Source organism: Pezoporus wallicus, unplaced genomic scaffold (genome assembly GCF_028554395.1).
Source record: "Pezoporus wallicus isolate ANWC-B61680 ecotype Strahan unplaced genomic scaffold, APGP_CSIRO_Pwel_v1 contig_818, whole genome shotgun sequence".
Classification (NCBI taxonomy): Eukaryota; Metazoa; Chordata; class Aves; order Psittaciformes; family Psittacidae; genus Pezoporus; species Pezoporus wallicus.
The window spans coordinates 2,566,258-2,579,495 of record NW_026636248.1 but is presented as its reverse complement, the minus strand read 5'-3'; the positions used below and the strand labels follow the sequence as shown (position 1 = coordinate 2,579,495).

Sequence of the window (13,238 nt, the reverse complement as noted above, 5' to 3'; positions counted from 1 at the left end):
CTGGATCAGATTCCTAGATAAACTGCAGATGACTCCTTTGAGATTATGGGAGTTACTTTCTTCTTCTTTTCCTCATTTCTGCACTATCTCCAATAAGCCTAGCACCACCTACTTTTAACCACCCCCTTCCATCATTTCTAAGGACTGCTTCTGTCCTTGTGCTGGCATGTGCAGTCTCTCCAAAATCAGTTCCTTCATAATAACCTGTTAGGTTCAGTTTAAAAAATTCTAACCAGGATCATTCTCATGGTGCTGGAAGTCCAGAGGGGCTAGTAACCCTTGGCAGCTGAGAGAGGAGAGTTGGCAAACAACTTGAATTGGCACTGTTCACTTCCCACAAAACTGTAGCCTGAATGGTGTATGTAGCCCTAACCTAGGAGACTGTCTCTGCTTTGTAAACTGAGCAGTCAAGGTTAGCAGAGATGAGAAAAAATGTATCTTCAGGGAGATGTAGTTGTGTGGAAAGAAGGAAATCAAAGTGGGCTCATCCTTCTCCTGTGCAAAATAGCAAAGGCTGGGCCTCACTCACCCCCTTTACTCTGTGTACCATACGAATTAAGCCTCTTTTCTGATGCCAGAGGACACAGTACAACTTTTTTACTCTACTGTGCACTTTCCAGTTTTCTGAGACAGTCATCAACCCTGTGCCTCTTTCCTGTGCTCATACCTGATTGTTGCTGGGAAACATGTAGCTTGGCCTGAAGTTTTAGAAGATACTGAAAATAAAATGTACTGGCAGGTACAAGGGGAAACTTGCACAAATTAAACCGTCTTAGTCTATATCCTGTATTCCATGCTTGAGAAGGAGAGCATCTAATGTATAAGCCAGTATTTCAACCAGTTTGAACTTATTACATTCACTGCTCAGGGTGGGTCTGTCTGATTCATCATTAGTGTGCTACTCCATGTAATTTATATTTATCATTTTAATCTGTGATTAGCTTTATTTTCTGATAAAAAGTAAAGGATTCACTGGCTGCTACATTTTCAGATATTTTTCATCAAGATTAGGTAACTCCATGCATAAATGGTTATTCATTTATTATGTTTACTTTCTAATAGTGCATCTATTAAAGGCAAATATGCAACCATTAGTATGTAAATTTAACTTGGATGTCTGAACAAATGAGGTACAGCCTCAACTGTGATTTATTGTCTAGTTAGCTTTACTGTAATTGAAGATATACAATGTTTGTGTGTATGCATGTGGAGGTACAACAGAGTAGGTGATGGTGTAGCATAAACATTTTATTGACATGACTTTGGGAAGGTTGAATTTCTTATGAATGATTTACATAGATCATCTTAAATGAATGTCAGTAAAATCTTTAAAGTGCTGTATATCATCTCAGGTTTGTCTGCATACTCTGCAGAACAGAGTATGGTGAAACTCTTTTTTTTAGTGTTGGGTAGCTATGGAAAGAAGGAAAAAAATATCTTCTTCATTGTGAGATGCTGCACTAAGCCACACAATTGGATTAGAAATCACTTGATCATCAAGTCTTCTCTCATCAGGATGTCATATCTCGTATCATTTGTAGCCAGTGCTGGTATTGAAGCTCTAGGAACCTGAGCCCTCTGGCCCCAGTCAGGCAAAGTACTGAAGAACATGCTGAGCTTTAAACTTGTGAGTAGTCCCATTTAAATCAATGGGATAGTTCCTGTGCTCAGTCACATATAACCTACGTACCTAAATAGTTTCAGGTCAGAGATCTCCATATTTCCTGAGATCCAGCTGAGAGTGATCAGCGCCTTGCAGGGCTTAAGCAGAGAAAACTTTCAAAATGGCTGTCATAAGCAATAAGAGTTTAATCTGAGAAACCACAAATGTCATTTGCAAAATCTTTGATCCAAGCCAGTTTTACTGATTGACATTTGGGTAAAGAAAGTCAACCAGCAAGCATCTGGAGAGTAAAGAGGACTTGAATTCCCATTCTCAACTAAAGACAATTAGCTGAAAACGCAGGAAAGAAAGAAGAAAATAGGGGTTCAGAAATGGGCAGAGCGTGAGTGAATGGACAGTTGTGTGAGACTGGATACAAGAAAAGAAAATACTGGGATATGACAAAGTAAGAGGAAGGTAGAAGAGAGAAGGGCTGTACTTTGGCCCTTGGAGGTAATAGGAAAAAATCAGGGGGCTAAGAGAGAAAGTTTAAACAAGATGGGAGGGGTGGGGTGGGAAGAGAAGACAGACACAGAAAGGGAGCATAGGTTTAAGGCAAAAAACTATTGAGACTGATGCAAAGGTCTTCTTTTAAATCAATCAGAAAGCCTTCCCAGACTTTGTACATATCTCCTTTTGAAAAGTCAAGTATGAGTGACCACAGAAGCCATCAAAGCAATTCTGTACTTTAAAGTATTACCATCAGTCTCAGGGTGGGGTGGGGTGTTGAAAGCAAGGAATGTGTTTTCTCAGAGTAATGAAAGAAACATTTATAGCAGCTCTCCAAAACTCAGGCATACCTCAGAAACAGAATAGAAGTGATGAAAACTGGTATATCCAATGCTATCCAACCCTAGTGTAATTTTGTAGACTTTTAAGTCCGGGTCTAAAAAATAAGCAGCTTACATACCAGTGAACCACAAATGGGTAATACAGTGGCTTTTCCATAGGGTGTAGTAAAGAGATGCTCAGACACACATACAATTTCACTGGAGCACAGTTGGACTTGTGCGCTCAGCCTTTCAAGGTAATGAGTTTTCCATTTGTCATACTGTTAGCACATCAGCTTTCAGGGGCAGGAGCCATCACTGAACTCAGCATTTTGATTCTGAATTTGTGAAACAATTATTGTGCCGGAACCCAGACCCATGACTAAGGCTGCACTGACATGGTATTACTGAAACCCTTGGTAAAAATAACCACTGATGGGGGATGTGGATGCCAGTAATCTCACTGCTACCCTGAGCTAATAGCAGTGATGTAGGTTTCATGCATACCCTGTTTGCATCCCTCCCACTGCAGTCTAGTCTTACTGATAGCTACGTGTTGAATCTGAACAAATCAGTAATACTTCAATTCCTTTCTGCTTGTACTTAGAAAAACAACAATAGCCCTTTGTGCTTAGATTTGTTAGTGATAATTATCTTGCGCAGTATCTCCAGCTGTTGTCTGCTGGTGCACCAAAGAGCAAAACAAATCCAAGTCATCCATCTCATAGCCACCTTGATAGTAGTCAGATGTATAGAGAAGCCTATGATGTTCATAAGCAAAACCACAGCTCTTGTCCTTAACATATGTTCCTTGAAAATAAGTAATTCTAGGTTGTTTTCACAGTCTTAGAATATTTGAAAACTCTCAGGTTCACCTCCATTAGGTTGTCATGTGCCTGTAGCAGATTTGATCTAGCTGGTGGTGACTTGAAGCAAAATAACTGCTCTGAGCTGTTCTTCCTGGATGTTATGAGTTTTCTGCTTTGTACACAATTGTCCCAGTTAGATTTTGTTCCAGTTTGGTGGAGTGTGTGTGTAGAGGTATGCATATACTTTCAGTTTTCTGTGCTAACAGAGTTTAATCACCAATAGGTTTTTTTTTGACATGGATGTAATTATGTTTCCTCAAATTCTCAGCTGTGTGGGAGGTCTAGGGCTTTACTAACAAACCTAGAGTGCGCCACATGGGTGTTTGGAAGCTTGCAATGTGAAATACCAGTGTGTCCACCTGGGTGATATCCTCTTTTGACTTCAGGTCCAGTCAGAGACTGCAGTTGAAACTTCTCCATTTGAAGGATGTTAGTGGTTTTGGAACTGTTCTGTACCACTTGTTCCCAGAGCCTTGGTTCTCACAGTGTCAGGATGAGAAGGATAATTTTTTGTTCTTTCCCATGTACTGTCCTGCTTTGTTGTTCCAGTTGCATCGCAGCAGCAGCTTCTGTGACTACACTGTGAGGTGGATCAGGGACCCTTTTCCCCCTGCAGTTCCTCAAAGCCATATCAGTCCCCTGTTCCACTTCTCATTGTTGCCCCATGCCCTCAGCACAGCTGTGAAAACTGCACTTTTGTTTTCGGAGGCAGGATCAATCCTGAAGTGATGGGGGAAGATGGGAAGACAAAATCCTGTAAGGTGGCTTTGCCACTGGGTAGTCTGCCACAGCACTGTGGCCTGCATACATAAGGGAAAGGTCATGGATCAGTGACAGAAGTGAGCAGCCTGGGTGGAAAGAGGAGCCTTTGCTAGCTGGGAGTCTTCTACTGTTTCCTTCCATGTACCTTGGACATCCAGAACCTCAGTCCTGGAGAAAAAGAAGGAAGGAGTCCAGAAGTAACTGAAAGAAAAGTCAAGGACTAGAGAAGAAAGGACAGAGTAACTTGAAGACATTCAGCTGTTCTTGTTGAAAAATTTGTCACTTAGACTCCAGTAGTGGCATCCCAAGTGAAACAACTGCAACCTCACAAGATACAAAGGCCATGGAATCTGTAGATGTGTCCTGTGGATTTCAAATTGCACTCTCCGTATTTTCCCAAACTTGGTGTTTGCCGTAGTCCTTCCGTGCAATTAATGTAAAAAATACTTTCACAGAGACAAAAAAAAAGGTCCCTGTTCAAAAACCAAGAGGCAAGACCACTTTTTATGCCTCTCTATAATCTGAAAAATTGGAACAAAATGGCGAAAGCCAGCTTCTCGCAAGTCTTCAGGAGTGTTACCATTCACAGCGTATCCCATGAACGGCTTTGGCACAAGCAAAATGAAAAAAAAATAGTGCCTCAACAATTTCCATGTCAGGTGTGGCTGAATTAAGCATGTTGTTAGGTTAGAGGATGGGGGTGAGTATGTAGAGAATGTGGTATACCCAGCAGGTATGTCATTGATACAAGTGAAAGAGAATCCCAGTGAATGGGAAGAGACCACAAGGGACTTCCTTCCATTTTGTTTTGAACAGAAAGGAGCAGCTGTAGCCCGGATTGAAATTTGAGCTCGCCCTAACATGATGTAAATAAAAATGGATTTCCAGTTAAAAATACTGCTGCCATGTACAGTTATTGTCAGTAGAATCATTTTGCTGCTGATGTCTGGTTTGGGAGGGTTGGGGGGGTTTGGGTTGGTTTGTAGGCCAATGCAACCCAGTGAAAGTACACCTGATACTACTTAAATTATTGCTTAGCAAAAACTTCAGTAAGCTTCAAAAAGTATATGTTACCGTGATTTGCTCTGATCTTGAAACCTCATGTATTTGCAGTTTGACTGGTTGAGGCTCTTAAAACAAATAGCTCACAAATGAGTAATTCTGCTGCTGAGTATATCAACTGATCTTTATTGTGTCCCAAATGATGAAGTATAATGGTTATACAAAGTACTTAAATAAGCCATGAAGCAATTTCCAGCAGTGATATATATGCTGAGACTCACATTAAATTAATATTAGGTGAAAGCGTAAACCTGGAAATCTAAAATAACGATAGATTTCATATTGGTTATGTGAAGCTATGAGAACCAGCTGCTTGTGGTTTCAGCAGGAATTCACGGAAGTTCAGACTGTTCAGTCTTATTGTCTACAAAAGTATGTAGCTAGTAAGGAGTGCGAGTGTTACACTTTTGCAGTATTTTTCCAATGCTGGTTTAATTACAGTGTGGTGAATAGAATTCTGGCTAGGAGGATGGCACAGTAACTGTCTTGACTTTAGTCTTTGGCCCTTACCTGAGAAGTTTCCCTGAAATTTGAGTCAGATCTTGACCCTGACTCAAATTTCCCTACTCAGTAATTCAATTTTTCATGCTGTTTACAGTTGTAGTTGTCTTATACTTCATGCCTCAGCATGTCTTCTCCAGTACTGTCCTGGGGTGGAAAGTTCTTCAGGGGCTATCATTTTGTGCTCTGTTTACCTAATGGGACCTTGGTTTCAGACTGGCAGTCCTAGGTAGTTACCACAATCTGAATATCAGCATGCCTACAGGAAGGTTAAACACATCTTTGTGAGTGTACATTGTGCATTTGATGTAAGAATAAATTCCTGTTTAAAATATGCCTAACTTGTACTGTGTAAGTGTGTATCTTCAGAGGTACAAGTTTGTGTTCGTACATATATGTATGGGGGCAGGGGGAGATAACTTGAAACTGGTAGGAAATACACTCTAATTCTTTTTTACCAGTTTTGGATAGAACCATGGGTTTTGTTGTAGATGAGTTTATTTGATAGCTGGCTTAACATTTATGCTAATGTTTTACAGGCAGAAGATACATTTTGCAAAGAGCCTTTGATAAAGTGGTCTCTAAAAGCATGCCTAAACCCTTACAGTCATCATGATTAGCCATTGCAGCTCAGCTGTAGAGTATCCCTGGTAAATGAGGGCTGGAGAGAACAGTCTGGGTGCATGTGTGTGTATGCATGAACAGGAGCACCTTTTGAAGTACATGGTGTTAATAAAAACTCCCTGATTTTCAGCTACCACTTCCCTGATCAGAATATGAATTAGGCTACAGAGAATAGCCAAACAACAGAAGGCACAGTTGGGAAGAACCATATTATTCATATCATACCCGTCCTCAATTTCCTTCATCTTGCTAGTGTGAGACACGCAAGTTCCATAGTAGTGACAGCCTAAACCAAAATGTGACAAGTAAGTAATGCTTTGGGGTGCATATGCTGCAGAGGATTTGTTTTTCCAATTTTCCAATTTTCTAAAAATGAATAATGGGAAGAAATCACCTCTTTTGAGGATTGCTTGCATCCTCCTGCTTACGTGTTAAATCCAGTTTGCATAATTATTACCACATGTAACCTGTTCTCCTAAATCAGCAATAGTGAACATATTTTCTGATTCTTGTAAAATAGGGAAAGGCATTAAAGAAATTGCCTGCTCTGCACAAGTATTTGGTTTGTAGATATTTAAATGTGCTTTACATTTTGTAGTTGTGTACTTAAATCCTGAGTGTACTTTTTGTGCTTTATCTGTTCTTGGCTTACGGCTTCTCTGCAGTTTTCTGTTTCTAAGCATTGTCACACTTTAAGAAGAGTATGGCTTTAGGAATGCTCAGAATCTGCCTGAAAGGAAAAATTAAAGGCTTTTCTCCTTCTTGTGAGCATTGGACAAGTAAGTGGAGCCTTGCTTGCTACACTACCCTAGTGTTGTATTACTGGTTTTGCATTGTGGAGGTTGTGATTAGTATAAATTTAATACTTAAGGGTGGGGAAAAGTAAAGTTGACTACTTCTGGAAACCAAAGTAATGGATTTGACCAAGAGTCATTGCAACTCAGGCAGTTTCCCCAAGTGAAGAGGGAAACCCAGCTATTTTTGTGGCACTGAAAATCATGAAGAATGTTTCAAAACCACCAGTAATCTCCTCAGGTATATTGTTGTACGGGCAATTGAGATATTTTCATTTCCTAGGGAGCATAGTTTTTTTATGATGCAGTATCTACAGTAGTGTTTCCTAGATGATAACAGATTAGCTTGTAAGCCTGGGAAGTGCAGGAAGATGAGGACATTCCCTTGTAGTATAGCAATGTCCAGGACATTATGTGAAGCTGTACCTGGCCAAGGAATATGAAGCATCATTGCCATTGACTTGGAAATCTCTGTGCTTTTTAGAAGGGAGAGAGAAAATAGAAAACCAGCTTGCTAGGTGGGAAGAAGGACCTTTTCGGGTGTTGCATGTGCCTGTAAGATTTGTGATGCCAGCTTATTTTGGTGTAAGTAGTAGTCAGGTGTTCTGAAGATTCTGCTATTTAAGCAATAACTCTCTGAAATGGTGGATTTAATGAGCAAAAAAGGAAAAATAATCAGCAGTGCTTTATATGAGATTTTTCATCTAAGTTGAAGTAAAATGTTGGGTGCAATTTGTTTCCATTGTTTGAAAGAAATACATCTTCGTATTGCTGCAGTCTCTTTCCAAATGCTTGCATTCTTTATTTAGATATAAGTCTTTCATATGAATTGTTGATATGTGGAGTATTTTACCCCAGTGAGCTATTTACTTCAGTATTATTATTAAGCATAATGAGAAAAAACATACAAACCAAACCATCAGAAAAGAGGAAATCTGACTTCTGGGCATGGCAAAAACTTAATGCATGCATCAAGCAATGCCTTCTGTAGGGTTAGGATTAGCTGTTCTCCCTGGAGCCTTCTCTTCTTCAGACTGAACAACCCCAGCTCCCTGAGCCTGTCTTCATAGGAACCTTTAATGGCAAGCTTTCTACTCACACATTCTGCCACAGCACCAGTCCTCTCTTGCATTCTTCCTGGTGCTTGGAAAAGATAGAGTAGCTTATCTAAGAAGTTTCATCTTTTCATTGGCTATTACGCATCTTAATTTTTCAGTGTCATATTAGGTAGTGACTTTCCTTTGCCAGGCGGGCTACTCTATAAGAAGCTGTAAATATTTGTTCTTATGCATGTGCTTGTGTGTGTGCATTTGGGATGAGTCTTTGGGGGATATTTTTCTATTCAAAGACACTTCACTAGCATTGGAAAAGGTGATTAAATGATATTGTATGAAGAGCCATCAGTTACCATTTAGGCAGAACATAAGCAATTTAACTCCTGGTTTTCCACCTTCAGGCCACATGTAATAGGGCTCAAGAGAGAAACTCTTGTCTTCAACAAGACCTCATAGGGCTTAGCTTAGGTGGGAAGAGGATGGAGCTCAGATGGTGGCATGCACACACAGCAGAGGGGGAACTGCTCCACAGGTTTGCCCCCCAGCCAAGGGGCTGCAGCTCCTTCATCCCACATTGAAGGCTGACACTTACTGAGAAAGAGTCTGTGCCCTGTGGCACCTGCCTGCTTAACCCGGATCTAGAATGTGTGTTTCATCTTTGAGAACAGTTTCATTTACTATGTTTCTTGATAACATTTTTCTTTCTTATATTTTTCACAAATTACTTCCTGTATTTCCATACTTCATGATTATTTTTTCCCAGGGATGAGAGAGAGCCAAAATGAGGAACTGCAATTACTTGTCATCCAGTGCTCTTTTAATTGTGCAGGCTGCTGATGACAAACAAGCAGGCCTTCTGCCAAACGTATGGTTGTCTTCAAAGTGTTGATCTCTAGAGGGGAGTGTGACATCACCCCCCCTCCTTTTGCACCCCCATGAAGAGCTGTGAACTGCACTAGTTGGAGTGGAAACTGGGATGCTGATTGATTTCACCAGTGAGTGTGTGTTGGCCAGCCTAGTCAGCTGTAGTATCTGTAGGCAAATGCTCCTTTGTGGCTGCTGATAGCTTTAAGTTGGGTTCTTGTCTCAGACAGAAGAGCAGGGTCAGAACCAGGGCTCCTAAATCAAACATTTCCATCAACCATGAAAAATTAAAACCTTTAGGAATGGAAAAGAGCCAGGTGGGTTAGAAAGTAGAAAGGGAGGAAAAGGGTGGTGACAGTGGGAGTATTTGGGCGCTTCTTCCCCTTTCCCCAGCCCTAGAGCCCCTAGAAGACTTGATTGCATAGTACTGCTGCTAGGCCTAAGAGAAGTTTATCTAAGGTGGTGTTCACCCAGTTCTCTTCAGTAGCTCAACATCTTTATGCTGTCCTTCATACTTACTTCAAGATGAGAAATCACTAAACTAGAAAAAGAAAGATTTGGTTTGGTAATACTGTCATTTCCAGAATGCCATGAATGAAGCAGCTTGCTTAAAGACCTGTTATGCTATAGGTAACCATCCAGCTGTCTCTGATGATGGTAAAGAGCAAGTGCTTGAAGCACAGCACATTCATTATGAAAACAGTATAATCCTTATCTACATTTACTGACCCTGCTTAAAGCCATAAGAGAGCTGTTGAACCAAAAGTACAATTGAATTGCTCTGTTTAAAAGTGACTAGGGGACCTGTCCGCCATGAGTTTGTTTAGTCCCTTTTGGTTCCGTGTAACACGTCCTTAGTTGTGGTATGCACCCTTTATTCATTTGAAACCTGATGCCTCCCTTGCCCTCTCTCCTGTTTTCCCATTGCTTCTGTGAGAAATAGTGAAAGGTACTTGCTTCCCTTTCCACATTGAATGAATTAATGATTTGAAGCTACTTGGAACACTCAAAGGCACTCACATGATATTCAAACCAGGGACAGAGCATTCTCGCCCATATGCAAAAAGCCCTCTTCCACTCAAAATGGTCCATGTGCAAGCAGAGTGCCTGAAATCCAGGGAGCTCATGATATTTACATGGACACATGGTGTTCCCTGTAACTGTATGTGAGCTTGCAGAGGTGAAGAGCTCTGTTTGGGGGGAGCGAGCTGCTGTCCAAAAAGGGCTGATCTTAATTGTATGTTCATTCTGAGAAGTTCAGAGCACCACTGGAGGCTAATGCTCTTCTGCCATTCCCTGCAGGGAGACAGGGAGACAGAGCAGTGCATCAATCCCAAACTGGTCCATTTGCTTTGGTTTGGAGAGCTGAATTCTATACATATGGCAAGTGTTTAATCAGCTGGTGCAAGGGCAGTAACCTTGGACAGAAAGGTAGAGCAAAGTGGTAGGGATGAGGAATGCCCTAAGCTATTATAAAGAGTCATAGCCCTTTTCGGTGATGCACTTCTTAGGTACATCTAGGCATGGGCGAGGCAGGCTGGCAGAGCAGGGTATAGCACTGGTGTCCAGCTGCTCATTCCTACACTAAAATTAGCACCCTGAGAGAAAAAAAGCTTCTGTTTTAGTAAGTACTTGGCTTATTTATTAACCAGAGGATGAAGTGTGACTAATGACTAGTAAAAGTATATCATGGAGTGTGGATCATCATAAGCTTCCATTTTATTATTTTAATAAATGATAGTAATTCAATACTCCTAAATGCTTTCACCTTGGGTGATTGAAAAATGCGACGTCATTATCTGCAGTGTTCCCTACAACGTGGGCTCAGCAGAGTCCTATCAATAGTGTAACTACTGGGAATGCACTCTTGTTTTCCAAGGCTGTTGAAAAATTCCAAAGACTTCGGTGTTTGAAATAGAAAGCAAACAGAACATTTAAAGTAGTGCTGTGGTGACAAAGTTCTGATGGGACCAAGAAAGTGATGCAGAGTTGTCAGTGCATTGGCAGTGCTGTGTGCCAGGCCTGGCCAGTGCCTCACAGCAGCACTGTGCAGGTGGGATCAGTTCTACCTTTCCCAAAAACTTTTTTCAGTTCCCTGGAAACCTAAGGGGGGTGGTCAGGCAGTGGAAGGAGGACGGCAGGGCTTCCAGGCTCCTGCAGTGTGCGAGGAGCTGGTCAGCATACAGGGAGCAGAGCCAGCCAGTGTTCTATTAGGTTCTTTAAGCGTTGTGGTAGAGCACACCTAAATCAAGAAGAGGACATACCTGAATTGGTGGCTGGAAGCAGCAGCAAAGCAGAAAATGTAGCTGGAAGAGCACATTGCTCTCAAGGGGAGCCTCTAAAATGCCTGTAAATTCATAAGGGAACAGTCTTCAGGGCTGTTGTTTGCCTTGAACCTGGGAAGGAATCAAAGTCATGGGGTAATGGTTAGTGTTGAAAGGAACTTTAAAGGTCATCCAGTTCCAACCCCCTGCCATGGGCCAGGACACCTCCCACTAGACCTGATTGCTCCAAGCCCCATCCAACCTGGCCTTGTACACTTCCAGGGGTGGGGCAGCCACAGCTTCTCTGGGCAGCCTGTGCCAATGTCTCACCACCCTCACAGTAAAGAATTTCTTCCTAATGTCTAATCTGAATTTGCGCTCTTTCAGCTTAAAGCCATTACCCCTTGTCCTGTCACTACATGGCCCTGTAAAAAGTTCCTCTCCAGATTTCCTGTACACCCCATTTAGGCACTGGAAGCTGCTCTAAGGTCTTCCTGGAGCCTTCTCTTCTGCAGACTGAACAAGCCCAAATCTCATCCTGTCTTCATAACAGAGGTGCTCCAGCCCTCTGTTCGGCTGTATTTGTGCTTGGGAATGCCCCAACCTGTGTGCAGGACCTTGCACTTGGCCTTGCTGAACTTCCTGTGGTTGGTATTGTCCCACCTCACAAGTGTGTCAAGGTCTCTCTAGATGGCATCCCTCCCCTCCAGTGTGTTGACCTTACCAGACAGCTCAGTGTCATCAGCAAGCTTGCTGAGGGCGCACTCAATCCCACTGTCCATGTCACTGACAAAGATGTTAAACAGTGCCAGTCCCAGTGCCAACCTCTGAGGGATGCCACTCATCGCTGGTCTCCACCTGGGCATCAAGCCACTGACCACTACTGTCTGAGTGTGACCATCCAGCCAATTCCTTACCCCCTTAGTGGTCCATCCATCGAATGTATGCCTCTCCAATTTAGAGTCTAAAGCCCAAGTTAAAGGACTTTAGACCACTCTGTTGTTAAAGGTCATGAAAGTTTAGAAACGAGGACAGTGATGGCAGTGGGATCTGTTGGACCACAGTGTGTATTTGCAGGAGTGCCTGAATACGAACTCGGTAACTTTTTAACCTTCCAGTTGGAGACTTGTCCTACCCTTTTCATGTTTTACGTGTAGGTAATAAATAATTATGTAGCTCTACACCAAACAGATCAATATGTTTGAGAATTTTATCCTTATACTAACTTTAGTGTTGATATAATACTTACTGCAATGATATTGACTGCAGCCAGGTGGTGAAGGGAGAGTATAATATGGGATTATTGCCTTGCCTTTTACCATAAAGATTTTTCTGTATTACAGAGCTCTGAGAAAAGGTTTGTACCCTAATAATAAAAAAGTTACTGTTTTAAGCATTTTTCCTTCCACTCTTTGTAACACACTCAAGCATACGCACACGTGTGCACGAACAAAAATGCAGTTCTGTGTCTAGGCTAGTAGCACCATGAACTGAGTCAAAGAAGCAGTTTTCTTATAGACTTGATAATCTGGGAGGTTGATTGGGAACAGACCCTACAGTTTATTACATCTTTGAATAACTTTGCTCATGTCAGATTTGATGGCAATGATAATGTAAATCAGACTGTTCCAGGTACAACATCAGACCACATTGTGTGCTTGTGTACATCTCATTTGAAGTGGGGAAAAGAGTGCTGTTTTCATGTGCCTGACATAATCCTGCTTCTTTTGAAATTGATAGCGAATACTCACATACTGTGAATTGTGGGTACTCTGCTCCTTTCAGGGTTTAGGATATTACTGTGTTACTTAAACATGTAAAATACATGTATCATGTTGTTGACTGAGGATTGTCTCCAGCATTTGAAGCTGTGACTTTTATTTAGCAGAGATGTTTACATTTAATGCATTAGTGTTTTATCAAAAGCTTTTGTGTGATGTATTTATTGTACGAAGGTTTTTTTGACTTGATGTACAGGCTGTACATTCATTTGACGAGTTTATTCTTTTA

At 41.6% G+C, this 13,238-nt stretch overlaps 1 protein-coding gene across 9 annotated transcripts in view; it reads left to right on the top strand.

The window, feature by feature from the left end:
- The window catches only part of FARS2 (phenylalanyl-tRNA synthetase 2, mitochondrial), a 245,703-nt gene that overhangs the window by 150,717 nt on the left and 81,748 nt on the right, over positions 1-13,238 (top strand). For 2 of the 9 annotated variants that reach the window (XR_008970901.1, XM_057399307.1), the window contains exon 7: positions 2,614-2,690. The exons of 6 other annotated variants lie outside the window; for them this stretch is intronic. Coding sequence is in view for 2 of the 3 variants with exons in the window: in XM_057399307.1 (XP_057255290.1) it covers positions 2,614-2,690 (77 nt within the window). In the remaining variant the exon portion in view is untranslated. Of the gene's footprint in view, positions 1-2,613; positions 2,691-6,166; positions 6,213-13,238 lie in introns of those variants that run through there. One more of the 9 variants, XM_057399309.1, reaches the window with a different exon arrangement.